The sequence below is a fragment of the Marmota monax genome, unplaced genomic scaffold (assembly GCF_021218885.2).
Source record: "Marmota monax isolate L192 unplaced genomic scaffold, Marmota_monax_Labrador192_F-V1.1 WCK01_AAM20220418_F8-fsc00065, whole genome shotgun sequence".
Taxonomy (NCBI): domain Eukaryota; kingdom Metazoa; phylum Chordata; class Mammalia; order Rodentia; family Sciuridae; genus Marmota; species Marmota monax.
In genome coordinates, this window is record NW_026694038.1 from 3,356,788 (window position 1) to 3,384,765 (window position 27,978).

General features: G+C 34.7%; 1 protein-coding gene and 1 pseudogene across 1 annotated transcript in view; both read left to right on the forward strand.

The window, feature by feature from the left end:
- Positions 1 to 610: 610 nt before the first annotated feature.
- LOC124106515 (protocadherin Fat 1-like) overlaps positions 611 to 27,978 on the forward strand; it is a 149,747-nt gene continuing 122,379 nt past the window's right edge. Inside the window, exons 1-8 of the mRNA XM_046464165.1 lie at positions 611 to 644; positions 1,671 to 1,838; positions 7,508 to 7,678; positions 18,758 to 18,852; positions 20,498 to 20,620; positions 22,335 to 22,438; positions 24,170 to 24,315; positions 26,376 to 26,558. Coding sequence (XP_046320121.1) covers positions 611 to 644; positions 1,671 to 1,838; positions 7,508 to 7,678; positions 18,758 to 18,852; positions 20,498 to 20,620; positions 22,335 to 22,438; positions 24,170 to 24,315; positions 26,376 to 26,558 — 1,024 coding nt within the window. The remainder of the gene's footprint in view (positions 645 to 1,670; positions 1,839 to 7,507; positions 7,679 to 18,757; positions 18,853 to 20,497; positions 20,621 to 22,334; positions 22,439 to 24,169; positions 24,316 to 26,375; positions 26,559 to 27,978) is intronic.
- On the forward strand, positions 14,448 to 16,118 carry LOC124106487 (RNA N6-adenosine-methyltransferase METTL16-like; annotated as a pseudogene).

Consider the following 27,978-nt stretch of genomic DNA (forward strand, 5'->3'; position numbering starts at 1 on the left):
CTTGGAGTCCAGTGCCCAGCCCACACTATTTCTGGCACAAATAATTTAACATTAACGTTTTTTTATTTATTTTCTTTCTTCCTTTCTTGTGGTTCTGGGGATCTAACCCAGGTCCTATGCATGGTAGGCAAGTGTTCTACCTCTGCACTATATCCTCAGTCCCTCATGGGTATATAAGGTTCACATAAGTTCCCCTGACAAGAGTAATCTTTAAAAAAACAAAACAAAACAAACAAAACAAAACTATTCTACTTGTAGAGCACCTTCTACTAGGTCAATAAGGATTAAAGAACAAATCACCCGAACTTCTTGCCAAAAATTCTCCATAGTATACACCATATCAACTCTCAAGACACAAATTAAATTGTTATTTAGTGATCCTAGCTTTGCTGAGATAATCTCATCAGATTTATATGGGAAGCAGACATAGAAGTTGTAATATGACCTATGTGCATAATCACTCAATTAAATAAAATTAAATGACTGGCTTCCATGTTGAGTAACAACTTGTTGACCTGATGGCTTAATTTGTGTAAAGACTGAATTTGTATATAAATAGCCACACATTTGTTGATGGTATTGCCATGGGCATTAGGGAGCTGGTCTAAATATGAATATCTTCAAGATTTTATTGGTATATACAGGTTTGTTTAGATTTGATGTTTTTTTTCTTTTAATAAATGCAAGTTTAAGTGCTAGTTTAGAAATTTGTTGAGATCCATTTAATTTATTGAATATTTTGTTCTTGTGTGTGTGTGTGTGTGTGTGTGTGAGAGAGAGAGAGAGAGAGAGAGAGAGAGAGAGAGAGAGAGAGATTAAAAGAACAAAGACTCAAAATAATCTGGAATTATTTCAAATAGGCATCTACTTTTAGTGTTTTTGTTTTTCTTTAGGGTCCTCTTTTTGTAGCTTAATTTTCTTTTTAAAAATCTTCTATTTTATAACAAGTAGTCATGAAATATGTATACATTTATGACTATTTTTAATATTAGGCTATTGTTGGATATCTTATGTAACTGTGTGTGTGTGTGTGTGTGTGTGTGTGTGTGTGTGTTTATCCTTTTAATCATACCACATTGTCTGGGAGTAAGTTTCAGGATGTGTTTATTTCTGGTTTTCACTCTAGGGGTGCAATATAGTGCAATTTATAAGTTACAACTAAATCAAAATTAATCTCTTTTCTTTCTTAAAAAATGAAAATAAGTCAATTAAAACAAAGGCATTGAGTTTTTTCAAATAGCATTTAATATTGAAAAACAGCAGGCTTTAAAAACTTTAAAAACATAACAAGTGAACATGAAAAATTGACTGAAATGATCTATAAACTGAATAAGGAAGTGAGTGAAACTACCATCTTGACTGGAGAAATCATTCTGTATGGTAATAAGTATGCATGTTGAATGAAAAAATAAAGATAGTAAATTTGGGATCTCAACTTGTTCTTTCAAGTTTGTTGTGTATAGCCCAACATAGAAACATAATACTAAATGCAGTTTAGAGAAACAAACAAACAAACATTGACTCAGTTTTAGAAGAATTTTTTTCCCAAATATAATTTCAGCTATGTATGTAATTTAGGGGATAAATATCTAGAATGATTATTGGTAAAAATTTTCATTTGTGTATTTTCTTGGTATTACTTAAGAAGTATCTCTGTGTTATCTTTTCAGTGTTTTCCTACATTGGAGCAGAAATTCAGATATTAATTAACCCTGTGAATTTGCCTGAAAACATGGCCCCTGGAACACAACTCAGTCGGGCTTATGATAAAGATGTGGCAGGAAAAGCAGATGCATATCGCTTTCTGAATAAAACAAAGGATTTTGTCATTGATGCAAGTAAATGAATATTAGCATTTGTATATTTTTATTTATTTTATATTTATTATTTAAGATTTAGGCTTAAAAGAAAATGACTTAGTTATACTCAAATGACATATTGAGTTTTTTGGCATACTTTGCTTTAGTTAATATCTCTAAAGAGATTTCAGATTCTTGCTTTGCCCCTAACTCATGGTGTTCTACAGTGTTTCCAGAAAGAAGTCAAAGTTTTGTTCATTGTTAACCTGAGAGTCACCTCCTTCTTTTCAGGGAAAACAAAAACAAACAAACAAACAAAAAAAAACCAGCCTTTGAATAATAGAAAAGATGATCCAGTATATATACTACTTTCTAGAAAAACAATTTAAAATATACTTTGGCTAAGTGAATTGCAAACCTCCCCTCCGCCTCCGAAGTGAATGAACTAGCCAAGACAGGGAGAACTCATACCTGGTCAGGTAGCTGGCAGGGTAGACTATCAGTGGGTGGGTGAAAAAATAGATCCGTTTCCCTTACTTATAATTAAGCAGATGATAACTCTAAAGTGAGATGTATGCTAGAACAACTGTTTTATTTATATTTCCTATACCTGTTATGTATACATTGATTTTTGTACCATGCTCAGGAAATGTCAAAATATTGCCTGCTATGATTTTTATAAATTTAACATTTTTGAAAATAGCACTATGTCTCACTGGCCATCAGCCAGTGTCACTTCCCTAGAATGCTTTACTGGTGGCTGAGCACAGTAAGAATAAGGCCCCTGGTTCCATTTTCTGCAGAGATTAATTCTAACGTTTGCCAACTTGGCTGTTTCCCTTCCTCTCCGTCACTCTAAACCTCAAATTCAGAATAAACCTGAACAACCCTGCTTCCTTGACTAGTGATACTGAAAACCTTCCCCGGGGCACAGGATTTCTGATTCCTGGTGGTCAGACTGCAATAAGACTCACCTCCCTAGAAGCTGATTGCCTGCCCTCTAGATCCAAGTCTTTTTTTTTTTTTCATTTCTTTTTGACCTTGGCTAGAAGTGATAAACCATGGCCTGGTTCCCAGATGAATCACCCTCCTCTTTGCACACCACTTCTTTAATACTAAGGAAATGTCTCAATCTGATTCCGTGGAACTCGGTGCCCCACTCTGCCTCTCATCTTCTGGGTAGTTGCTTAGGATGAAAAGCCACAAATTTGCATGTATCCTCTCCCCTATCCTTATCACCATGCTACTCAAAGCTTCCTTTCCTCTAACTTGGCCCGGTATTCTCTTTGCAATGTTATGCCCTCTGAAGTACCATTTATAAATCGATAAATACAATTTTTAAAAATTCCTTACTTTTGCAATCTATTTCATGACATTCTCTACCTCTTGGCTTTAACCAAAATTGATCATCCCAAGGGACAACTGCAGAGGGCCTTAAGCTGCTATTCTTCCTTCTCCCACACACATCTTGCATCTCTGAGTCAGGAAGTGGGGAGTCAGCATGCTTCTTACCCTGCAAAGCTGATTCCTGACCACTGTTCAGACATTTTTTGGGAAAGATCCCTGCTCATTTGGAGCTCTGGATATTTGGCTCCTCACCACACTAAACTAATCACTCCCCCACAAGCCCTGGGGACTTGAATGCATCCCTCACAGTGTTTCTATTTCAAGTTCTGCCACCATCTCATATGTTACTATGATGTTCACCCTCTGTCCTATCCAGCACCCCACATATAAGACCCTTTACCTTATTCAGTGTAAATCCTGTACCTAAATTCCCATGTCTTTAAAATTAATTACCATTTACTTACTCTTGTGGCTGCATCCAGAACTTCAGCAACCAGAATAACCATTTTTGCACTCTTACTTCAGAATCTCACTCTTAGGCCTCTTTCAGCTCTTTTAATTTTCAGTTATTACTATAATATCATGTTGCCATTATCTCTAAGGTCACCAGTTCATTGATTTATTTTCTTTCTTTCTATCATTCATCTCTTCTCTATCCCCTGATTCTGATCCATCTTTCAACTCCTCCTTAACATTTTATCCTTAGATAACCTGCCCTGTGGTTCCTCTTGCAAATTCTCTTCTGGAAAATTCCAGCATGAGATTAACCAATTGTTAATGTTTCCTGCTATGCTTGAGCTATTGGATATTCTTGGAGAAAATCACATGAATCAACATGTTAACATGTCAACCAAAATGTTTTCTGGACATCCTTCAATTTTTTTTTAAGTCAGAAAAGAATATTTTCTCTTTTTTACTTCTTCCCTTCTCCTAATCTTTAAGTAGTCTTTTAAGCCTTTTGCATTTCAATAAAATCCACTCTTGCCAAGTGTTCCATTCCTTCTCCTGTCTTCTTTTTGACTTTTTATAGAATATCTCACTTCTCATTAGACTAGATAAATATCTTTAAAGAGTTCTGTACAACACTTTCCCCTCCCACACCTCTCATTTATTCTTCTATGATGTTCAGAATGAATTGTGATAGGTTACCTCATGTTACCATACAGAACAATCCCCTTTATTGGTAAACACAATGCCATATTTTGTCCTGATCACATATAATCTCTCTTTAAGATTTGGAAGTGAAAAAAATCACTCCCTACTTTTTGAAACACATTCATATTTAGATTGCTTTTTACATTATTTTATGCAGATTTTCCCTATTTATCACCTTATCTCCTTTTCCTGTTCTTCTTACTTATTCTCCTTCTTCTTATATTTCCTTTGTTTAATCTGTACATGTTTGCAGGGTGTGATTCAGGGCTATTTAGGTTTCTTTGTATTTATACACTGCACATTTCACCTTGCATCTATCTTGACTAAAACCACACCTATGTATACCTTGACTACAATTACAAAAAGATTCATCTGATCATACACACACACACACACACACACACACACGGTTCAAATATTATGACTCAACTCCAGACCAATGTCTCTACTTCATAGATATATTTTCAAACATATTAAATTAAAGTGTTCAAATCTAGACTCAATAATGCTGCTTCTACTTTAAACTTTGTGTGAACTTTATAAAGTTCACCACTTTCCATTAAATATTTTATATTTTAGTCAAAATATATATTTCTTAATGCAAATTTTTCTTCTTTCCCTGGGTCTTTCAATATATTTTCTGCCTCCTTTTCTCCTGACCAAATTTTTCACATCACTATCAATTATTAGTTTGGAAATAATTCCTCCCAAGTAACCACAACATCTACCCTGCTCTCAACACTGCATAAAATATTCCTTTTTGTATTTTTAATCCACTTTATTTAGCAGCTTTATTTCCTTGATTGTACCTCTTGAGCCCAAGGACTGTGCCTGATTCAGTTGTTTTCCCTGTTTTATTAGTGTCTATCCCTATACCAATAAATTCATGTCTGCATTTCCAATTCTTATCCCACCACTTTGAATCTGCATTCCTCCCTTATCTGTCTTAAGAGACTATGTAATGAACTCCTTCAAAACATGTGGCTTTAAACAACACTGAGTTGGCTAAATGATTCTTCCCCTGTTCTTGCTTGGGTTCATTCTTAAGTCTAAGTTCTAAAGATCTGATTAATCTCAGGAAACTACAGGTTTGTTTCTGAAATTAATGTACCCATGTCATCTAAATTAATCTGTTTCCTTTTAGCTTCTCTAAGGTGCTGTGTTACCTAGGTTTCTATCAGTGTGAGAAATATCTGAGATAATTCAACCTGTAGAAAGTTTTATTTTGATATTTGAAAGCTACAATCCATTCTTGGTTGGTCCTGTTGCTTTTAGTCCTGTGGCAAGGTAGTACATCATGGTGGGAGTACACTGGTGAGAAAAACCTCTCGTCTGATGGCTGGTAAAAGAGAGAAAGAAGAAAAGACTGGAATAAAACAGTCCCCTTCAAGGGCATGCCCCAGTGACCCAAAGACCTCTCACTTGGCTGTACTTCTTAAAGATTCCACCATATTCCAATAGTACCAAGATAGAGAACCAATCCTTGAACACATAGGACTTTGGGAGACATTTAAGATACAAACTGGAGTAGAAACCATAGCCTTCTGATGCTATTCCTGGTGGCCCATCTACAATATCCTGAGACTACACTAGCACTGGGAAGATAGGTTCCACTTAATAACATACTGTAGAAATGTCTTCCTTTGATAGTTGGTGCTTCTAGGCCCTAAATGGTTCTAGTTGTTTCTAGTGTGCCACAGCTTATTTGGTACATTGTCAATATGGGTACTGGGACTTTTCCTGTTATATCTTCATACCAAACTATGGAGCAAAAAATCTTTCTTGGGGGTTAAAGGAGAACTATGAGACCATTCAATCAAGTTTTAGTTCCTTTAATCAGTCTAGAGAAGACTCACTAGGAGACACCATGTTAAACATATATCAAATGGTCGATTCTATTAATATTCCCTTGAGGTTTGATTCAATACCTCATTTTGAGATAGTTTCTTGAATTATGTACAAGGAATCTATAAGCTCCATTTCAGTTTGAAAAAAGGTTCAGGTTGGGTTATGCTGGTTTCTTGTTATGTCTTGATTTGACTTGACTCTTATCATTCCATAAAGCGGAAAAGCAAAATTTATATAAATTTGTAGGAAATTTATTTGTTTCAGGGAAACTTGCTTTTTTGTCTTTATTAAATTCATTATAAAAGCATAATTAGTATATATTTTAAACACACATTGCTACTTGATAATAGTGAATTTCTCAAAATACAGAATAATTTTTTTCTAATTCAGTAGATTTTATGACTCGAAGCTTTAAAAAAGCACTACAAATATTTCATCAACTTTTAAAATAATTTATTTACTAATAGTTTATAATTCATTTTAAAATGTCCAGATTTAGGAGGAAGGGAAATGGGAGGTACTGTAGGATGGAATTAACCAAATTATGCTATGGGCATGTGCAACTATATCACAATGAATCACAATGCTATGTGTAATTATAATGCACTCATTCAAAATTAATTTTTAAATTTCATATTTAATAGAATACTTATATTGCTAATAGTAACAAAATAAAAACTTTCATTTTTATCAGTGTCTATATTTTTCTTCCTTTCATATATACCTTTCTTGTCTTAACTGGTTCTTTTACTCTCAGGTGTTAGCCTAGTCCAGTATGGAATTGGTTACTGTTGCAATCAGTAGCACAAATAATCATCTTTTCTGACAGTATGCCTCCTTTGATAACAGAGAATTCTTGCCAAACCTGTGTTATAATTTTATGGTAAACTCATACGACTAAGGAGGTTAGATATAAAATAATATTTTTTGCTCTTTTAATAAAAAGTAGACATGAATGTACTCACAATATGATCGGTCATTGATGGCCCCTGTTGTCTTTGGCAATGATTTTCAATGAAAATATTTGAGGGGAAAATACAGTTGATTAAGAATGTGTGTCTAAATTATAAAACAATTTGAAAAGAAAAGAAAACTCTAGCTTTTGCTATCCTTTTGCATATTTGAATACTTTTTAATGAGGTGGCTAAAAATTAAAAATGCAGACTAATTGCATTCCCAGCTTTTAAAAATTCATTAAAAATTCATATGATGCTTGTTAATTGGGTAATATTGGTTAGATCATGTCATTTCTGATTTACATTCATTATAAAATGTGTAATTATAACACCTTTTAATATGTAAAAGGTATGTTTCTTAGACTGATGATAATTATAATTTTTGGATTATTTCTTTACTAGGTTCTGGTGTAATCACTTCTACCAAAATTTTTAATTACGAAACTGATCCAATAAGGTTTCTATTTATAGTTGATACTGGAGGACTCATGAGACGTGTTCTGATTATTAATATCATTGATGTTCCTGAACCTCCAAACTGTACTGCTGATCCACAGTTTTCTTCAGGCACAGGTATCACACATCATTTTTCTATGTTTACTTTCAGTAGAGGCCAGGGCTACTTTTCATGTAGAGATGATTAGTGAAGTTTTATTATGTATATAATGTGTTTATATAAGTATATGAAAATATGTGCAGACATTCATGTATATAAGAAAACACATTACCCCTATTTCTCCCTATGGAATAGATTGAAAACAGTTTTACTATATAGAAATTTTCACTTTTTGTAAAAAATTAGGGCTTGAATTGAGGGGTGCTTTGCCACTGAGCCATATCCTGGGTCATTTTTATTTTAAGACAGGGTTTCACTTAGTTGCTCAGAGCCTCATTAAAATTGATGAGGCTGGCCTCAACTTGCTATCCTCCTGCCTCAGCCTCCTGAAATGCAGAGATTACAGGCAAGTGCTACCATGCCCAGCAGCCAAGAGATTTTATGTGTGGACTTGCAAAAGAAATAAGTCAGGGGAGACAAAGTAAAAGTTTCACTTTTAGGTAAATTCTAATAAAGGTAGTTTTAAGAATGTCTGTCCTTGTCCAATGGGTAGTGGGAATCCTTTGAAGTATGGTAAGCTGATAGGTATTTTGAGTTGATTTATCTGGTTGGACACAGAGAAAGATTGGAAGGAGACAGAAGTAGGCTGAGTGAGGAAGCATTGCTAAGGGCCAGATAATATATATATATATATATATATATATATATATATATATATATATATATTTTTTTTTTTCTTTTTTATTTGTTATAATTAGTTACCCATGACAGTAGAATGCATTTTGACACATCATACATAAATGGAGTATAACCTCATTCTTCTGGTTGCACATGATGTAGAGTTACATAGGTTGTAGTAAAATATGTAGTATGTTGTGTAGTCATATATGCATATAGGGTAACAATGTCTAAATCATTCGACTATCCTTCCTACTCCTATCCCCCTCCATCCCTTCATTCACCTCTGTCTAACAAAAAGTACCTCTATTCTTCCCTAGCCTCTCCCCCTTACTGTGAATTAGCATCTGCATATTAGAGAAAACAGAGAACTTTGGTTCTTTGGGATTGGCTTATTTTGATTAGCATGATATTTTCCAGCTCTATCCAATAAATATTTTAAGATATGCATATCACCATATCACAAAGCAAAATTGAATACATTATTTATACAGTATTTAAATAATAAGAAAGAACACAAATAGCTAGACAGTTTTCCTGATAAAATTTTCATAGTATAATAGTAGTAACCACAACAAGTATAAATTTTCTTTGCTATTGGTCTATTAATAAGAAGAATGGATTTTCTTTTTGAGGTATATAGAAAATTCCTTTATAGGGTAGGATTTTTAAATAACTCACTATCAGTGAATGACTTTCCTTGCTTGATTAAACAAATGAACTACTCAGAATCTTATTTTGGTTGTAGTCTTAATTTTGTGAATAAAATTTGTCATGAAACATTTAGATTAAAATTTTCTACTTTTTCTGACCATTGATTTCCATGTAAGTGAAGACATTGGGATGAGAGCTTAGTCAAACACATGCCTGATTCAACTGGGACCCTCAACTCACATGACATGCATTATATTCTTTTAGCAGAGTTATAGAGCCATTGTATAAAATACACTTCTTCACCACATAATTCAACAGCATATTTCACACTCCATCATGACTTAAAATCGTATTATTCAAAGTCCTCTTTTCTCTTCCTGTTTTCCCGTGATGGGTAGGCATGGTGATTAGGAACAGTATGGTACTGAGAATGCTATTATGACTGGATTACTCAAATTCATATTTGAAGTGAAGAGAGCACCATGCACGGTGTCATTCCTGTCACTCAATGTGCAATGCAGCAAAAATGCAGCAAGAGACATTCTGCAACAAGGGGGTATATATGTTGCCTGTTAGTATTTTATTTATAAACACTGAAATTCGATTTCATATAGATTTCATGCATCACAAAATATTAGTATTCTGTGGTTTTTAAAAAACATTTATATTTAAAAACCATTTAAAAACTTTTAACTATTTATATTTAAAACTTTAAAACCTCCTCTCAGCTCATAGAGCACATACAGTCATCAGTCTTGATTTGGCTCAGAAAGACTAGCAGAGTAGAAAGAGGAAGAGAAGTTATCAGGTTATTTCAATAATCTAGGGAAGGAATGATAGAGTTTGGCCTAAGGAGGTGACAGAGATAAAGAGAAAAGGGCAGTCTTGAGATATTCAGATAAGAAATTAATCTGATGAGGAATTAAAAAGAAAGCAAGGGAGGACAAATCTCAGAATTGTGATTTGCATGACTGTTGTAGTAAGCCTCAGGTAAGGTAGGATAGCATAGAAGTAAACCAAATTTGAACAGAGAATCCTGAGTTCCCCCTTGAATGTCATATTTGATATGCCTTTGTTATGTCAAAGGAGAGATTTAAGTTAGCAGTTGAGCTCAGAGGTCTTGCTTAGGACTATAAATGTTTTGTAATTGAAACCATGGATTTGGATGAAATCACTCAGACACAATAGAGAATTAGAATAAAAGCAGGCCTAAGGCCAAACCTTGAAAAACTCCTACACTTAATGACGTGGGGAAGAAACTGAGCTTGCCAAAGACACTAACAAAGAGTGACTGGGGTTGTAGTAGAAGATGGAGAGAGTTACGCCATGAATGGCAAAGGGACAGGTTTCAAAAGAGTGCCAGGTGGTTAGCTGGCTGAATTCAAGTCAACCAAGATGGGGGATTACAGAGTTCACTGCATTTAACTGGTGATGAAAGAGAAATGATAACTCATGAGTCTGGGAACGATGTTATGGGTAATAGAAGGTGGAAGACAGAATGGAGCAGATTGGTGAGATTGTAAAGAGAAAACACTTCTGTAGAAATTTGAATGTGAAATTAGAGAGAAAGCAGATCTGTATAAGAATTTCAAGACTGGTGTCTGGTTTACCTCTTTAAAAAAAAAGAATTGTTGCATTATACACACTAGTGGAATTCTTTGCTATGTATTTGCACATCACATAATACAACAATGAAATCTGTTCATTTCTGTTCCCCAGTACTTTCCCTTTCCCTCCCTGATTTACTTCTTTTTTAAAGGAGATGTCTGGGTTATTTTACAAAGGAGAAGAATTGATTTTACTGGGAGAAGTTGAAAACACATGAAAAAGATAGTAGAAAAGAGATGGAATCAAGGTGTAGTGGAAATTAATGAATCATCTATCAATCTAGCTGACCCATCCGTCTTGTAAACTTTTACATGCCCACATTTACAATTTTATTTTATTTTGATGTTTAACAACTGTAAAAAGTCTCAAAAATTTAAATCTCAAAGATTACACTTGAAACACAATTTTCAAAAAAAGTGCTTCAGAGTTGTGGGTCCCAGTTCATTTGGGTGTGTGCCTGACAGAAATTTTCTTGATTATTGCATTTAAAATATAGTACTTCAAAAATATGATCTATTATTCTAAATAATATTTATTATCTCTAGATTTGAAAAATCATAACTGTGAACTGTAAACTTCTTTTAGAAACACAAAAGAAGCAAAATAGGGGCTGGGTTGTGGCTCTGTGGTAAAGCACTCACCTAGCACGTGCAAGGCCCTGGGTTCTATCCTCAGGACCACATAAAAATAAATAAATAAAATAGAGGTATTGTGTCAAGTACAACTAAAAAAATATTTTAAGAAAAGAAACAAAATATTTACCTTTTTGAAGTTTGGACCCCATAAAACAAAATTATTCATTTTATTAAGTGAGCCATATCAAATCTGTTTAAAGTTGACTGTAAAACTAATATAGGATTTTTGTAGATGCAACTCTATTATACTGTGTTCAAATATCACATCCAGGGGCTGGGGCTGGGGCTCAGTGGTAGAGCGCTTGCCTGGCATGTGAGGCACTAGGTTCAATTCTCACCACTACTAATAAATAAATAAGATAAAGGTCTGTCAACAACTAAAATAAATTTAAAAAAACCCACATCTAGTTCCTAAATTAAAAAAAAAAACCCACATCTAGTTCCTAAAGAACTAGAGAAGGAAACAAATTACATTTAAAAATATAACATTTATTCCATTATGTTGCTACAAAAGCATTTTTAATCAAATTTTACTATGATCCATATGTTTTCTGATAACATGTGTAGTTATTTTTCAAAACAAACACAGACATAGCAACCTACTTTCAATAATGATATTTATATATACATTTGAATAAGTAACAAGAATCCTTTCTTCTTTTCTTCCTATCTTAGTTAAATGGTAAGACACCAGATCATCTCACCTGAGTCCTCCTGGTCTTTTAGACCCCTGGATCTCAAGGGCCACTAAAAGCACTTGAGTCTTATAACCACCTACTTTATGTTTTCTGTTCCCTTCTGTCCCTGACCAGGATATGAGGGGATAGAAGGTGTACACTCAAGGATGACAGAACTCCTACAAGAGATTATGGATTATTAAGACTTTGCTGGTTAAGATTTGGAATCTGTATATGGGATTTCACCTGCTTTGAGAACTTAATGGCTGTTCAGGAATCTTGCCAACTTTGATTTTCCCAGACAATTCTTCCAGAAGTACTTAGAAATCTTAGTGTAATTCCTACAGATGTGCAGTGCTCTTTTTTTTTTTTTTTTGCCAAGAGAAGGAAGGTTAACTGTGTAAATGTTGAAGAAAAGTCAAGTAAGATGGACAGTTAGCATCCACTTGGGGTCCATTGGTCTGGCATCATGGAGGCAATGAATAACATTTGGGGAGCAGTTTCTATTTGTAGAGAGAAGCAAAGACTGATGAGGAGATGAAGAAGAATATAAACTGTGGCCCTGAGGGGTAGGAAAAAGACAGGAACATAGCTAGGGTATGCTTAGAATAAAGGATATTTTTGTTTTCTTTTTTTCTTTCCTTCTTTCTTTCCTTCCTTCCTTCCTTCCTTCCTTCCTTCCTTCCTTCCTTCCTTCCTTCCTTTCTTTCTTTCTTTCTTTCTTTCTTTCTTTCTTGGTATTGAAAGGGACTTGAACAGTTTAAATGAGAGGTAACGTTAAGAGTCAAGTACTACAGAAAGAACAGGTGAGACAGCTCGCCACGAACAAGGTGTATTTTTAATGATGAAATTTTCTCCTTTACAACAAAAATGGGGAAGAATATACACATATAAGTAAATTGGTATATCCTGTGGGAAAACATCAGCTATCACTAGTCTAATTGTTTCTTTTTATTCTGTGTGATAAGATGAGAGCTCCCTTGTGAACAGCAAGATAGAAGACAGGGGAAGGGGTAAGAGGTTTAGGGTAAAAGATAAGATTTGAAATAATGGTTGTAAAAAGTTGAAGAGTAACAGAATAGAGATTTGCTTAAGAGATCAGAGTCAAATATAGTCAATCCTCTAATAATTCTCTTTATAACCAGTATATTAGGCTTATTCTGCAAAGTACAGCAAAATCTGATATTTAACCAACTTTTAAAAAAGTTAAAAAAACATTAAGCTCTGTTCTATTTGAGTCAAAAAAGGGGGTTCTGGATACAAGCATATTACTAACACATGATTTACTTCATTCTTTTAAAAAATTTGTATTATCTTAAAATCAATTTTTTTATTGTTGATTTTTTCTTTAAGTAAAATGAGTTTGGGGATGTTTTATTCATTTATGTATCTATCTAACATAAAGCAATTATGGTACACATAACAGAATAGAATTTTCTGTTTTTTAAAAATATAAATATATAAATATAAATATAAATACATATATATTATATATATAATATATATAATATATATTTTATATATATATATATATATATTAGACTCAATTTTTCTGGTAATAACAACAAAAAATAATAAAGCTAACAACAAGCCCAATATTAATATTTTATTTTTTTGCCTTAACTTCAGTTTTTCTGGGTTCTTTCTTGTTTAATACAAGGCCTCACAGTAATATGGAAACTTGAGATTTTGTTAGGATTTGTTGAAATTATTTCTTTATTATTTTTTAATTTACTTAAAGTTTTGAAATTTGGTCATACTCTGTCTTCAGGTTATGCTGAGGGCATGGCATTGGTGTAATGTTATCTCTTCTTTTTTCTATATTGTTTTTGTAGATAATATTGGAAAACATGGTTCTAGGTGGCCACCATCATACTCAGTTACCCCAAAATCTGGTCACTCATTTCAAACATAACTATGTTAGAAAAATTAAATTTTGTTGGGCAGCTTGTTACAATTTAATTTTATTACAACATATAAATTTGGTTCAACAATTTACGTAAGAAATATAAAAATTTTAAAAGTCTTGTTACTCAACTTGAGTTAAACTTTATTTCCAGTTTATATTCCAAATAGGGTATAATGACACACACACACACACACACATACACACATATATTCACAAATAATAAGCCAGAAATCAGAGAAATAATTAATTTAACCTGAATCCTTTATTCTATCTATGTGTATTGTGGGTTGGGATTTTTTTACTCATGGTCAAGGATGTAAAGAGATGTTAAATGTGTGTGAGAGTTGGAGGTAAATCAGTTATCTATGTATCATGTGCTTCTGTTAGAAACAGAGTTCCTCATTGCATGACCCCATTAATCTAGAAATTGGAGCAGTGAGATCTTGTGTGACACTCCCCTGTTGGCTCAGTAAACACAGTAAAGATTGTCAGCCCATATGTGATACTCTTTCTCATGAACCTATAGTTTCTACAGATAGTGCTAAGAAGTGCGGGTGGCTTAAAATTCTGAGATTTTATAGACCCACACCAGGCACATCATTGGTCAGGAACATTGTTGTCAGAGATGGCTCTGAGTAAATTAATGCACAAAAGAAATAGATACAAGGATATACCTCCTGGTTTTGCATATCTGACATCCAAATACCCAGATTTTAAGCAGCATGTTCAGATAAATCTGAATGCAAGACTAAGTGTTAATTTTAAAGACCCTGAAGCAGTCAGAGCTCTAACTTGTACTCTCCTAAAGGAGGATTTTGGACTTTCTATTGATATCCCATTGGAGAGATTACTTCCCACAGATTTATTGAGACTCAACTATATTCATTGGGTGGAAGACCTGATTGATCATCAAGACTCTGACAAAAGTACTCTCCAAAGAGGAATTGACATAGGTATAGGGGTATCCTGCATCTATCCCTTACCTTACTTGGAGCAACCTTAAATGGCTGGCATTTCCTTGCTACAGAAGTATTTGATATGTATTTCAACTATGCAAAGAAAAATGTGGAACAGAGTAAATTATCTGATCTCATAAAAGTGGTAAAAGTGCCACAAGACACTCCTGATGGATGGTCTTAAAGAAAAATCTGAGATAATCTATAACTTTTGTATGTGCAGCACCCTCCCCACTCCTTTTTGCCAAACAATTAGAAGCCTAGGGAGTAAACTCTCGAAACCCTCAAAGACCTCCACCTAGTTCTGAAAATACAGGAGGTATCACAGAGCTTATGGCAGAAGGAGTTGAATTAGCGTTTGTTAAATGATCATCTATGACAGTTTACAGCTTTAAAAAAGGCGAAGGTGGTAGAGCTGTATGCTGGGAAAGAAATGTAGCCTGGCTCCACTGAAGGAAGAACTTCACATCCAAGGGGTTCCCAAAGTTACATTCACTGAGTTTTGTCAAGGTTTTGTCAATGAGATGGGCCTTAGCTTGGAGTTTTTATGATGATATCACAGTACCATTCCCATCACGTAAGCAAAGAAAATTAGAGAAGCCAAGAAAACCCATTACATTGTGGTGTTGGAGTCTGTGATGGAAGAATTATCCCTCAAAGAATCATCTTTGGGGTCTGAGACAGTGGAGGGCATAGTGGTTTTAACAATATAGAAAAAATTCTCACTGATTTAAAGGTCTAGCATAAATGAGTTCCCTGTGGAAAAGAGGGAGCTAGTCTTTCCCTGACAACCACGGAAAATTCCTGAATTCATTTAAGGCGAAAGAAAAGAAAGCGAGTAAGACAACTGAGGGAAGTGCCTCGAGCTCCTGAGGATGTCATACAGGCCTTGGAGGAGAGAAAAGCCATCCCCAGAGAATTGGGAAGTAGCCAGAATTTGGCCCCATGCCCCCAGGAAGGTACCCTGAGGGGTCTGATCTGCAGAGGGTGAGTCTGCCATTGTTGGGGGCCACTGCCCAAGAGGAAATCCCAGAACCCATGGAGGATGAAAGGAGTGAGGAAAGGGGAGGGGAGAGGTTATAGAGAGTTGTAAAGTCTTTTGCAATGAAGCCCAGGATCCAGAGGCTTCTGAGAAGTTTAGCAACCCAGGGGCTGAAAGGTAGGGTAAGTCCCTCCAAGGAGTAGCTTGATATTACCTATTTAAGTGTTTGATAAACATTAAGAAGGAAATGGATGATGCCTTAGTTGAAATGCAGTGGATTGGGGGACAGAACAGAGATTTGATGAACCAGCTTTGTACCTGTATACATAACCAGATTTTTAGGCTTTTTGCTAATTAACTCCAAACTTCTTGCAGTTCGAAGAGTGTCTACAGAGACTGGGGGTAGTGGCTCAGCTTACCATGTGGAAGGACCCGAGTTCTATCCCCAGTCCTCCTCTGACCCCCCTAAAAAAACAAAGAGAGAGAGAAAAAAAAATACTATTAAGCAGATTGTTTGGAGTAGCCTGTATGGTGGCAAGAGGAATTTCACCACTGGCCCATTAGTAGTAGTATTGTGTGAAATTATCTTAAAAAGCAGAAATCAATTAATTCATTTTAAAGTTATAGGGAATTATAGTACAGTGGTTCAGGAAGAAGAATTATGGTTATCAGCAAGAACAAAAACCTGTTTGTAAACTCAGGAGGGACATAAAGCTGACTCGAGCTGGTCATCTCAGCTTTGGACTGAATTTATGAGGTCAAAGATCTTTTTTGGTGTCTGGTCTGGGTCAGCACTTCCCAGAACATCATGGTCTCAAGTCCCCCAGTGTCTTCATAAGAGGAGACACTCTTGTCCTCCAAAGGAGAACAGAAAGGCCCCAGTGCCCACTTCGAGAGTCACCTTTAAGACTAAGCCTCAGACCCTGCGTACATGATTGGTTAATGTGCTTCAGTGCCCAGACATGAGCTGACCTGATGGTAGGTGGTGGAAGAGTTTGGAGGAGAAACCTTAGTAAGATCAGGAAGAAGGGCCCCTCTGCAGTATGCCTGGAAAATGGAACATTGCTGACTCCTGGCTATTTTGATGTTGCTTATTTCAGAAGCAGAATTAAGTGAACAAAACTCCTACATATGACTGAGACAACAAAATACACTCATAACCTGACTTCCAACCTGTTAGAAGTAACATTTTGTAGCCATTTTGCTGCTGTTTGATTTCTGTTAAACATATGAAGCTGAATGTGTTTTATTTTTAATATAAGGCAGAATTAAACTGTCAATACTGTTTGAATCCTGGGATTGGGGAAAATACTTTCACAGGTAAATGATGATCAAAATGTGAAAGAGAAAAAGGCACTATGTGCAGTCATAGCTTCAGAAAACCTCACCTATTGGCAGGTAATTTGTTGCTGATCAAGTGCTGCTTCTTGTGTCTTCCCTTATAATCCCTTCTGTGCATTGGAGCATTCTGATGATAGCACTGGAGCATTCTGGGGAAAAGCTAACTGTGTCATCAGAATAGGTTTCCAATTGAAATGCCAGGGTTCAGCAGGTACCTCTGGAAAGGATTCTTGGTTTTTGTTCTCTTCGTGTCTCAGTAAACCATCTCGGTGCTTGACTCTCAACAATTCGATTTTGCATCACTACCCTAGTATTCTGTTTAGAGTAAAATCTTTGAGTTAATACCAGAGCTCCTTGCCCATTCCAATGAAGATGGCTTAGTTAAGCCTCCCTGTTGAGAGGTGGCTATTAGGGCAGAAAGCCAGTGACTGTGGCATATTTTGGTGGCGGCTAGATTAGACCCTCTGTAAAGGCATAAAGGAAAGAAAATATTTTGTCTCACTTTGGCAGTAGAACTGGGGAAAGAAGTTGTTTTAAACCCAGGGCTCTTTGCATACTAGACAAATGTTAATACCACTGAATTCTATCCTGTGTCCTTTAGTTTTTTTGGTACAGGGTCTTGCCTCATTGCCCAGGCTGGCCTCAGACTTGTGATCCTCTTGCTTCAGCCTCTTGAATAGCTGGGACTACAGGTGTGCACCACTGTGCCCAGCTGGGAAAAGAGCATTTTAACCAATAACCAGTATTTGGAACCTAGTCTATGAACCTCCAGAGAATCCATAGGCCTCCTGGAAGTTCTGTTATGGCAAGACTTCAGTGAGATAAGAACTTGAGCATATGGGGGAGTGGGCTTTTCAACTTCCTTTTCTCTCCTTATTCTGCTGGAGTTTTCAATTTCCGGTCAGAAAATCTACCAGTGGACTCAAATGAAAAGGCTGAGACCTCAAATGTATAACTGATAAGCTTGTGTATGAGTTGCTGACGCATAGGATAGGCCTCTTTTAAAGACTCCTCCTTGTATATTGCTGATTTGTCCACTAAAAAGTCTGTGCTAGTTTACATTTCCATGAGTGCCTGCTGTTATCACACTTGATAGCACTAAGAGGCAGGGAGGAACTCACTCCTCATCTTCACCAGTTTCTGTAAGACTTTCAAGACTCTGCACTCCACACTGACAGCACTTCTTCAGGCTGGACTAGCCCAGACAGTCCAAGAAGAGGACCAGGCTACTACTACTCAACTTGCCATCTTGATGACCTTCAATAAGATACCTTCTCTTGGGAGGTCCTAAGCATCTATTAGCCATAAAACAAAACATTAGGACCAACTCTTTGGAGATAGCTGACCTTGGGATCATTCCCCAAACCTGCTAAGCTTTTTATTGAGACATCAAAAAGACTTCCCTTGTTGGGTATGGTGGAGCATGCTTATAATCCCAGCGGCTCAGGAGGCTAAGAAAGGAGGATCACAAGTTCAAGACCTATCTCAGAGGCTTTGCCAGACCCTGTCTCAAAATAAAAATGGAAAGAACTGGAGATATAGATATATCCAGGTAAAACACCCCTGGATTTAATCAATGTTGGCTAAATAAATAAATAATGAAAGCACAATATACTTTAATTTTTAATACACTATGTTGATTTTTTTTTCTCACAGCTACCTTGGAAATTGCTGAAGACTATCCATTATTTCAATCAATTTATAGAGTGATTGCCACAGATGAGGACTCTGCAAATGGTGATCAGCTGATGGTACGTGGCTTCCATTGTGTGAGATGCATATATTGCTTCAGCAGACAGAGCAATGCACTGGAGATGTTTCTTGGGAGTAGTTGATACAATTTGATAATTAAAGAGCATATAATGAAGTTAGAAATCACTAAAATGCAATTTTAGTGTTAATATTTGTGTTAATGTTGGAAATGGTATTTTTAGTTTCTTGAAATTTATATGAAAATGATAAAGTAACTTATCCTGGAGGTATGGGCTAAGAGGAAAACATCCATGGTGAGGGAAAACTAGCGCTTTGGTTTTTGAAAGCCAATCAGAATGGTTTTACTTTTCTATGTCAATAACACATGTGAAATATAAATTAATATTTATATGTATAGACACATACATACATGTTTCAGTATCCTAATTACTAAGTATTTAACCCAAAGAAACTTGCTTTTCTCATAAATGATTTATGGTTGTAATGTCTCTTAAAGAGTTGGCAAAATAAAAAGAACTCATAACCCATAAAGTTCTTATCTGGAGAGTTTAGTTGTGCACTGAACTGCAAAAGTCAGCACGCTGGCTCTGCAGCTGTTCTTTTTGAACACGTATTGAAGTAGTTTACTACTTCTAATTTAGTAACTCACAGTATGAAGTAATGAAAGCACAATATACAAATGGCAGTGGGACTGTCAGCTGGGACTGTCAGTGGGACTGTCAGCTGGCTGACTGGGCTGTTATGGATTTACCACTATTAGTGATAAGATCCAGGGGAAGTCACTTAATCTCTCCTGCCCTTGGATTCCACAATTGTAAGAGATTTTTTTCTCTCTTTCCCTAACCTTCAGTAATGTATTTGCTGTCAGTCAAAGTATTCAAAATCCCTGTGGAATGCTCCAAAAAATTATTTTGTTGTAGACTAGCTGATATAAAATTGTTAAGAAACATGAGATCCTTTCCATTAGATGATATATTTTCAAAAGATTAAAAAAATAACTTATAGTTCAGTTGAAAATAGTTATTTCTAGCTCTGCCATTTGCAGGAACATGAGAAGTACCAGAAGGTGATTGTTTTAAAATTTAGTGTTTTGAAAAATAATTATATTGTTAAGGATAGAATGCAAATTAAATTGAAAAGAAATACACAGAAGTAATTGAGCTTCTTTTTTATTGAATTTTTATCTCATTTGTAGCTAAAATTTACTATGTTAAATTAAGGAAAGATTTATCTGCCTCTCCCTCACCTCAAAGGTGGTGTCAAATAAATTGAAAGTAAAATGAAGAACATAAAATATATCACAAATTGCATATTCAAGTGTATGAATACTTGAAATTCATTTATACTCATAATTCTTGTTTCGTTTTGTAAAATTTAAAGTGATGAGTTTAATTATGTGTTATTCAATCAAAGGTGCATTAGTTTGAAAAATCAGAATTATGTATATTTTTAAAATTTTCTTAGAAAAATGTAGAGTGTTGGGCAGCTCTATTAAAAAGTAGCAGATGTTTCCGTTGTGCTTATAGGCTAAACAACTGAATTATTTTTTCAGTACTGTGGATTACAACTTATCAGTGATTCTGATACTAACTATATCATGAAGAAAAATTGAAATTAATTATATTTGCTATATTATTGTATGCTAATAATCTTCTATTTCCTTGGTATATTTTATTTTTCTAGTACACCATTGAGACACAGTTATCTGGACCAAAGGAAGGAGCAAATTCTTTTGGAATGGATCCTATAAGTGGTGTTGTTAGCTTGAAAGGTGGAGACCCCCTGGACTTTGAAGCTGGATATCATGTAATTAATATATTTATTTATTTTTCTATAGAGAGTGAAAGGGATTTTTAAAAATAATTTTGAATCCTTCATGAAAAACTAAGTACATTTTTATTTTAAAGAAGGGTAGTGTTTTCTGAGATTCACTTGAATTTTTACAGCTAACTAAAAGTCTAGATCTGAACCTTATTGTTAGCAAAACATACTGATTGTGTCTTGACCTTTTAGATTAAAATTTAAATCCTTTTGCATATCAAAGGAAATGGAGGAAACTTAAAATGGTCAAGTTTTCATATTGAAACTGACTATTCATACCCTGCCTCACTTAGAATATTAGCCAAGGTAGGACCAAGTATAAGCCTTATGATGAACTTGAGACTAACACGGTGGGAAAGAATATTTCTGGTAGTTCTATGAGAAACATAATGTAAAGAAAGCATTTTGAGGATGATTTTTTTTTTTGAGTGAAAAAGGATATGTAAGTAGGAACAGCTGATTGGAAAGAAACCAGCTAAATGGCTATTGAGATAGTCTCTCCACATTAAAATTAGGTGTGAAATTTGAGAAATAGAAGATGTTATTATCATTATCACCATTGTTATTATTATTGTAAAAACATTTCTGTTCTCAGAAATGCCTCCATATGTAATGATTCAATAAGGTGACAGAAGAAAAAGGGACAAAAGGCAAGATGCAAAACATTACAGTAAACATAGAGAATGTATTGCTGATTAGTTTTTTGGGAGAAGGAAGAGATAATATTTAAAGATGATCTCAACATTTTTGTCTGAAAGACATAAATGGAAGAAAGCAGATAAATTGTATTTAAAGATAATTTGGTTTTGTTGAATGTTGGAGTATAACGGAGAGGCCAATTTGACATAGCTTTTAAATAATTTGAGTACTAGGAATACAATATGAGATTAGAATGAGGTGGAAAAGAAATGGAGGTTATGCCTAAGAGCTATGTATTTATGTATTTTTTAGATGTATACTTCTAACCCTCCCCTACCTCAGTTCCACTGCTGCCTTTACTTCAGTCAATTTTCTGTTTAGTCCTTCTTCAACTTTCCACTATGTACCCTAATGAGACCTGAATTACCCACCCAAGAAACTGAAGTTTGGTACAATCACTGTAGGGTTTACCCAACAGAGTCTCGGACATTGTGGGCGGTTACTTAATGTTTGCTCAGGAAGGGCTCATACTGGAACTCTTAATGCCTCAGTGGTGTATTGTTTTTGTTTTCAAAGGGACAGCTGATGATCAGAATAAATTGCTAGGGACTGAGATGTATGATAGGCTGACATGAAATGTATTTGAGATCTGTTAAGCTTCTCAACTCTTCAGAAGTTATAGCAAGTCCTGGAACCCAGAGTAGCTCCTTGTCCTGTGTAGGGTTTACCATCAAATGCATTAGATTTGGGGTTTATTATTGAATCTAAAACTTGTTCATAGTTTTGGTTTAGTTGCTCCTATATTTAGACATATAGTCAAACTATACAGTCCTCTGAGTAAATTTAATGCCATATAAATTGCAGCTATTTTGAAATTTACTACTAACCTAACTAAGTAAGAGAGCCCTTATATTTATTTTAACTACCTGGAAGAAAAATAAAAAGCTATATCTAATTGGAGAGAAAAAGGACAACCTAACAGGAGACACACTGTAAAAATACATGTGTATTTCCAATTACCAAATAGTATATTACAAAGTTTCTAAAAACTCTTTTCCAGGTTTTCCAGCTTGCCCTGAGAGCAACAGATAAAACAGGTCTGTTCTGCCAAGGGACACTAATTATCAAGATTATAGACATAAATGACGAGAAGCCTCAATTTGAGTAAGCATATTTATTATTACTTTTACTAAATAACTAGAATTTAATGCTAGATAAAAGCAATACCAATATTACCAAATTGTCATCCCTGAACACATTTTTCATCTCTTTAGAGACATAATACATTAAATAACAGCTAAGGAAATAGAAAACGAAATTATTGAAAGTGGTTCAGAATGTCAATATGAGGAGTCACATTATGCTGAGGTATAAAGGAAGAACCACATTGGATTTGGTGATGAAGTACGTAGTGTGATAGTAGGAGCAAATGTGACTCCATTTTGTTTTATGACTTCGTCCTGTAAAACAACCATGCCAAGTAGAAGAGTCATGACTGGAGCAAGATGTTCTTTTCCTTTTGCTATAGAAACCTTTAAGAACACGGAACTACCTAATGGGGCATTGTTTCTGTAACTAGGGTAACCAGGCTCTGTTTCTGTAACTGGGGTGACTGGGCTAACTGTAACTGGTTAGGCTTCCCTCCACTTGACTGCACTGTCCTGCTTCTGTAACCTGGCTTGCTTGCATTGGCTAGACCCCCCGAATATCCCTTTTGCGGTTTTCAGGCTTATAAGGAGTGCCCTTGCAATTGTTCGGGGCTGATCAGGGGAACAGCTTTATGTTCTGGTCAGCCACCACCAGTGTGCTTCAATAAAGGCTTGATTCGATTATACATGAGTGGTCTGGAAGTCAGTTCATGAAACCCTGGGACAAAGCTTTAACTATAACAGTAGCATCACTCACTCACTTCCCTTTACTTAGACATTACATTCCTTTAAAGACTTCCTTGAAAAATCTCTCCAATCCCCAGAATCAGTCTTCCCTTTTCTGTAAACTTTCAGCAAACTTAGCATCTCACCAATTACATAGCATAGTAGGTATTTATAACTGTATTGCCTATTAGCAGTGAGATTTTTGAATGTTAGGAGACAAGGCTTAGTCAGGCTTAGTCATCTGTGCATAAACTAGCATAACATATGGTAGATTATCAATAAGTATTTGATGCCTTGAATGAAGGCAGAATGAGAAAAAGATGTAAGTTTCAAAAATGTCCTGGAATGATCAGGGACTTTAAGTATGACTCAAAAAGGTGTGCAATAAAGTTCCCAAAATCAGGGCTGGAGTTGTGGTTCAGTGGTAGTGTGCTTGCCTAGCATGCATGAGGCACTGGGTTCAATTTTCAGCACCACATAAATTAAAGACAATAAAGTCTATCAACAACTATTTAAAAAAAACAGAAAAAATTAGAAGTATTTAAAAAAAATAAAGTTCCCAAAATCATCTCCATGGTTGCTCTAATAAGTTGCAACTTTGGCTACCATTTCATCATACCAGATAATAAGATGAAAATGGCCATATTTATTACCTTATGTTCAACTGGCAACTATTCCATACGTTGGATATCTGGAATAACAGAATTATATAATTCCATTCTGCTTTTCATTTTTCATCTATTTTATGTCATGGTATCTTTGATGCCTGGCAAGGGACCAGAGACTATATTATTGAAAATTAATGCTTTTGCAGAAACTAAGTAACTTTGTGCCACAAATGAATTTTCTCGACATTTGGATAGCTCCGTGACACTTCAATTCTTGACAAGAGGAAGTAGTATTATCACAAATCTAAAACTTTCTTCAAAGTTTGTCACAACTTGCATTTATGTGTGTAAGAATTTGTAAATTTGTAAATCTCCAACTGTTTTTTTCAACTCTGTCTTTAACTTTCTTTAAGGCCATTTCCTCTGGATTCTATTAATGTGACTGAAAAGAAACCTGTAGGAGAAATTATAGCAAGAGTAAAAGCAACAGATCGAGATGAAGATAACAGCATCACTTATTCCTTTAAAACTCAGCAGGAAATGTTTGGTTTGGACCCTCGTGAGTTTTAGATACATTTCTTGGAGCCTACTTTGGTTAAACATTCATTATATATCTCTATACATTTATAGAACTTGGCCTGGTTCAACTACACTTTCAAAATTAAATGTGGAGAAGCACACATACCAAAAACATGGCATTTATAATTGCTATTTTCCTACTGGTTAAAATGGCATTCTTATGAAATAATGGGTGATATAAACTAATTTTTTTATAAGTGGCCATCATTTTTTTTAAAGAGAGAGAGGGAGAGATATTTTTTCAATATCCATTTTTCAGTTTTTGTTGGACACAACATCTTTTTTTTATTTGTATATGGTGCTGAGGATCGAACCCAGCGCCCTGCACATGCCAGGCGAGCGCGCTACCGCTTGAGCCACATCCCCAGCCCAGTGGCCATCAGTTTTTAGAGATAATTAGTACAAAGGCATCTGTGAAATCCTTGCAAACTATATGACACATAAGTCATAGTTATTATCTCAATTTTATTTGTAGAGATTGGGACTTTTCATGGATAATTTGATTAGCATATTTGGTTATGGATAGATTTCTATGTGGAGAAGATTCCGTTTCTGAAATTTTCTTATAGGCTGTTGAGATAACTGATTTTATTAGTAAAACATTCACTATATATCTCTATATAGTGGGTTCAAGCAGACAATCAGAAGTACCAGGGGTACACTGAGGGAGCTTCTTTAATACTCTCTGAAAGGCTGTTCTAACATAATGCTAGAACTTGAAGTTCACAAGGAAAGAAATCAGGAAGAGAAGACAAGTATAAAGTGTGGTAAGTTAAGGGTAGACTAGAACATAGAAGCATCTGATAGACCCTACAAGTAGGGACTGAGACCCACATTGGTTTTTATTGTCTCTGACCTGGGTGTTGTTGGTAGCTCATGAAAGCTGGGGCATTTCATCACAGGGCTGAGCACACATACCTGTTCAGCAAGTCAGAGAAACTGGAAGAACTACAGCAGGTCAGGTAGTTGCAGACTCAGCTAGCTGGTTTACACCAACAGTGATGAAGGGGACCAGCCAAAACATATGTAAGGAACGAAAGGGCTGATGCTATCCTCATCCTTCACATTGGCCAAGAAGCTCCCTTATGACCCACATGAGCCAAAACACACACAATAATTAGAATTGTGGAAAATAAAATTTGGCTTAGAAGAGTTGACATACTTTAGAATCATCATACTGATCAACCAACATTTGAGATCATTCATTTAAGTTCTTAGAGTTATTACCAATTTATGCATCTGTCTTTAAAATGCAAATGTCAGGCTGGGATTGTGGCTCAGGGGTAGAGTGCTCTCCTAGCACACGTGAGGCACTGGGTTCAATTCTCAGCACCACATAAAATAAATAAATAAAATAAAGGTATTGTGTCTACCTACAACTAAAAAAATATTTTTTTAAAAGATGCAAATGTCATTGGGAGAAGAAACTAGCTAAGGACAATTTTGGCAAGACTAAAGCTTTTGAGAGTTAGGAAGACACTCAGGATTAAGCCAGATGATTCCAGAGCAAAAAGAAGGAATTCTGGGAAGGAAGGTAAGTAGGTGGTGGCAGCAGGGATAGTCTCTTATGCTTTGCAAACTTTCTTTAGTTTGATCTTTAAACTCATTTTTCATTTTTTATGCAATGAGATTAATTTGAAAGGCAAAAGCAATGAATGATTAGGATTTCGAAATGTTTTTACTAATTTTTAAGGTTCAATAGCATTAGCAACAATTTATTATTGTAATTAAAATGAAATACAATGGTCTGTGTTTGCTTTTTTTTACAAGTAGTTGTAAACAAATAAATGACAATTTACAAACTTGGAGGAAAATTTGATGAAACAATTTTTAAATATGATTATTTTAAAATATAAGCATACAGTAAGCAGAAGCATACTATAAAATAAAGAAATATTTCCAATGAATGTATAATTGCTAACAATTGTTTTTCTCATTCACAGAAAAATATATCATTAAATAAATTTAAAAATTGTCAATATAAATAAACTAACATAAGCTTACTGATTTGGTAATTCTTTACTTTATTTCTTTCATTAGTTAAAGGTATAATCACTCTTCTCCAGCCTTTGAATCTTGACAACCCAAATAACTCCAAAACCTACCCTTTGGAAATTGAGGCCAGAGATAACGGAAATAATACCAACACTTACATGTTTACAGTTTTTGTGGAGAACATAGATGATCCTATTTCCTGTGACTCAAGTTTTTCAACAGGAGCAGGTATATTACAGGTTAATTTTATTTTAAAAAATATATGAAATGATACAGCAGTAAAATTTAAAAATAAAACCTAGAATTGTAGTTCAAATTTACTTAGTTTTATTAAAAATAATTTAAATCCTGAATACAAGATATAACATGCTTTGGAAAAGAAAACACTATATTCAAATTGTTGTTTTTTTTCTTTGTGTGGTAGATAGAGGATAGGAGAAATGACAAAATTATTCTAAGCTTATCTGTCACATACAAATTAATGTGTAGCTTTAAAAGATGCCAAATACCAGAAAATATAAATAACAAAATATATTTTTCACCTACTATATTGTTTAAGACATAAATATAACAGGAAAAAAAGGTAATGTTATATAGACATTGAAAAATTAGCAATTTTAAGTTCGGATTTTTTAATAACCACACAGAATATTATGGTAGTAAATATTTGTTTTAAAAACTGATTACAATCTTTCTCCCAGAATGTTTCTTAGAGTTTATCTTTGCCAAAATATTAAAACATGGTCAAGATTTATTGCAAAATTTGTAATAAGAATAACTTGAAATAACCAAAATGTCTAACTATAGGAAATTGACCAAAAGTTGATATATATTTTAATGAATTACTGCCTAGTCTTTAAAAATTGCCTTTTAAAAAATAATAGGCATGAGATGACAATGATATACACTTTAGTTTGCTTAATTTTGTGTACAATGATGTCATTGTACATTGTCCCCCCAATAATTATAAACATATGCTATTTTATTTAATCATTTCTTTTTGTATGAGTACAGTAAATTAGTCTGAACATGCCTGATTTTTTTGTTGTTGTTGTTGTTATTGTTTCTGTCTGTTTTGGGTGCTGGGGATTGAACCCAGAGGCACTTTACATTTAGCTATATCCCAAGCTCTTTTCACTTTTTATTTTGAGATAGATTCTTACTAAGTTGCCAAGATTGGCCTCCAACTTGCAATCATCCTGCTTCAGCCTACAAAGTCACACAGTGCCTGGCTCTACTGTTAATTTTTAATGTCTCTTATATTAAAAAACTCTAGCTTTAATTATAAAATTTCAGTGTATTAAGAATATAATAGTGTCATTACATCTGATAGCCTTACTCCTCCAAAGAGAATTACTGGAATCTGTATACCTTTATATATAAAATAATGAAACATGTTCTTATACTTTGTGCTACATAATTCAGAGCCTCATATACTGTTCATTAACCTCACCCTTATGTGTGTTGTTTTTTTTTTTTTCATGAAGGCTTTTTAAAAATAAACTCTTTTAAACATTTGACTGTATTTAGACAATGCACATAACTGGAGCTCTGAAACAGATTGGCTTGATTTAATTTTAGTTGGGTCAGCTGGATCTCAATAATTATATCTGTTCTGCTTGTTCTCCTTTTCTCTTCTGTTTTTTCC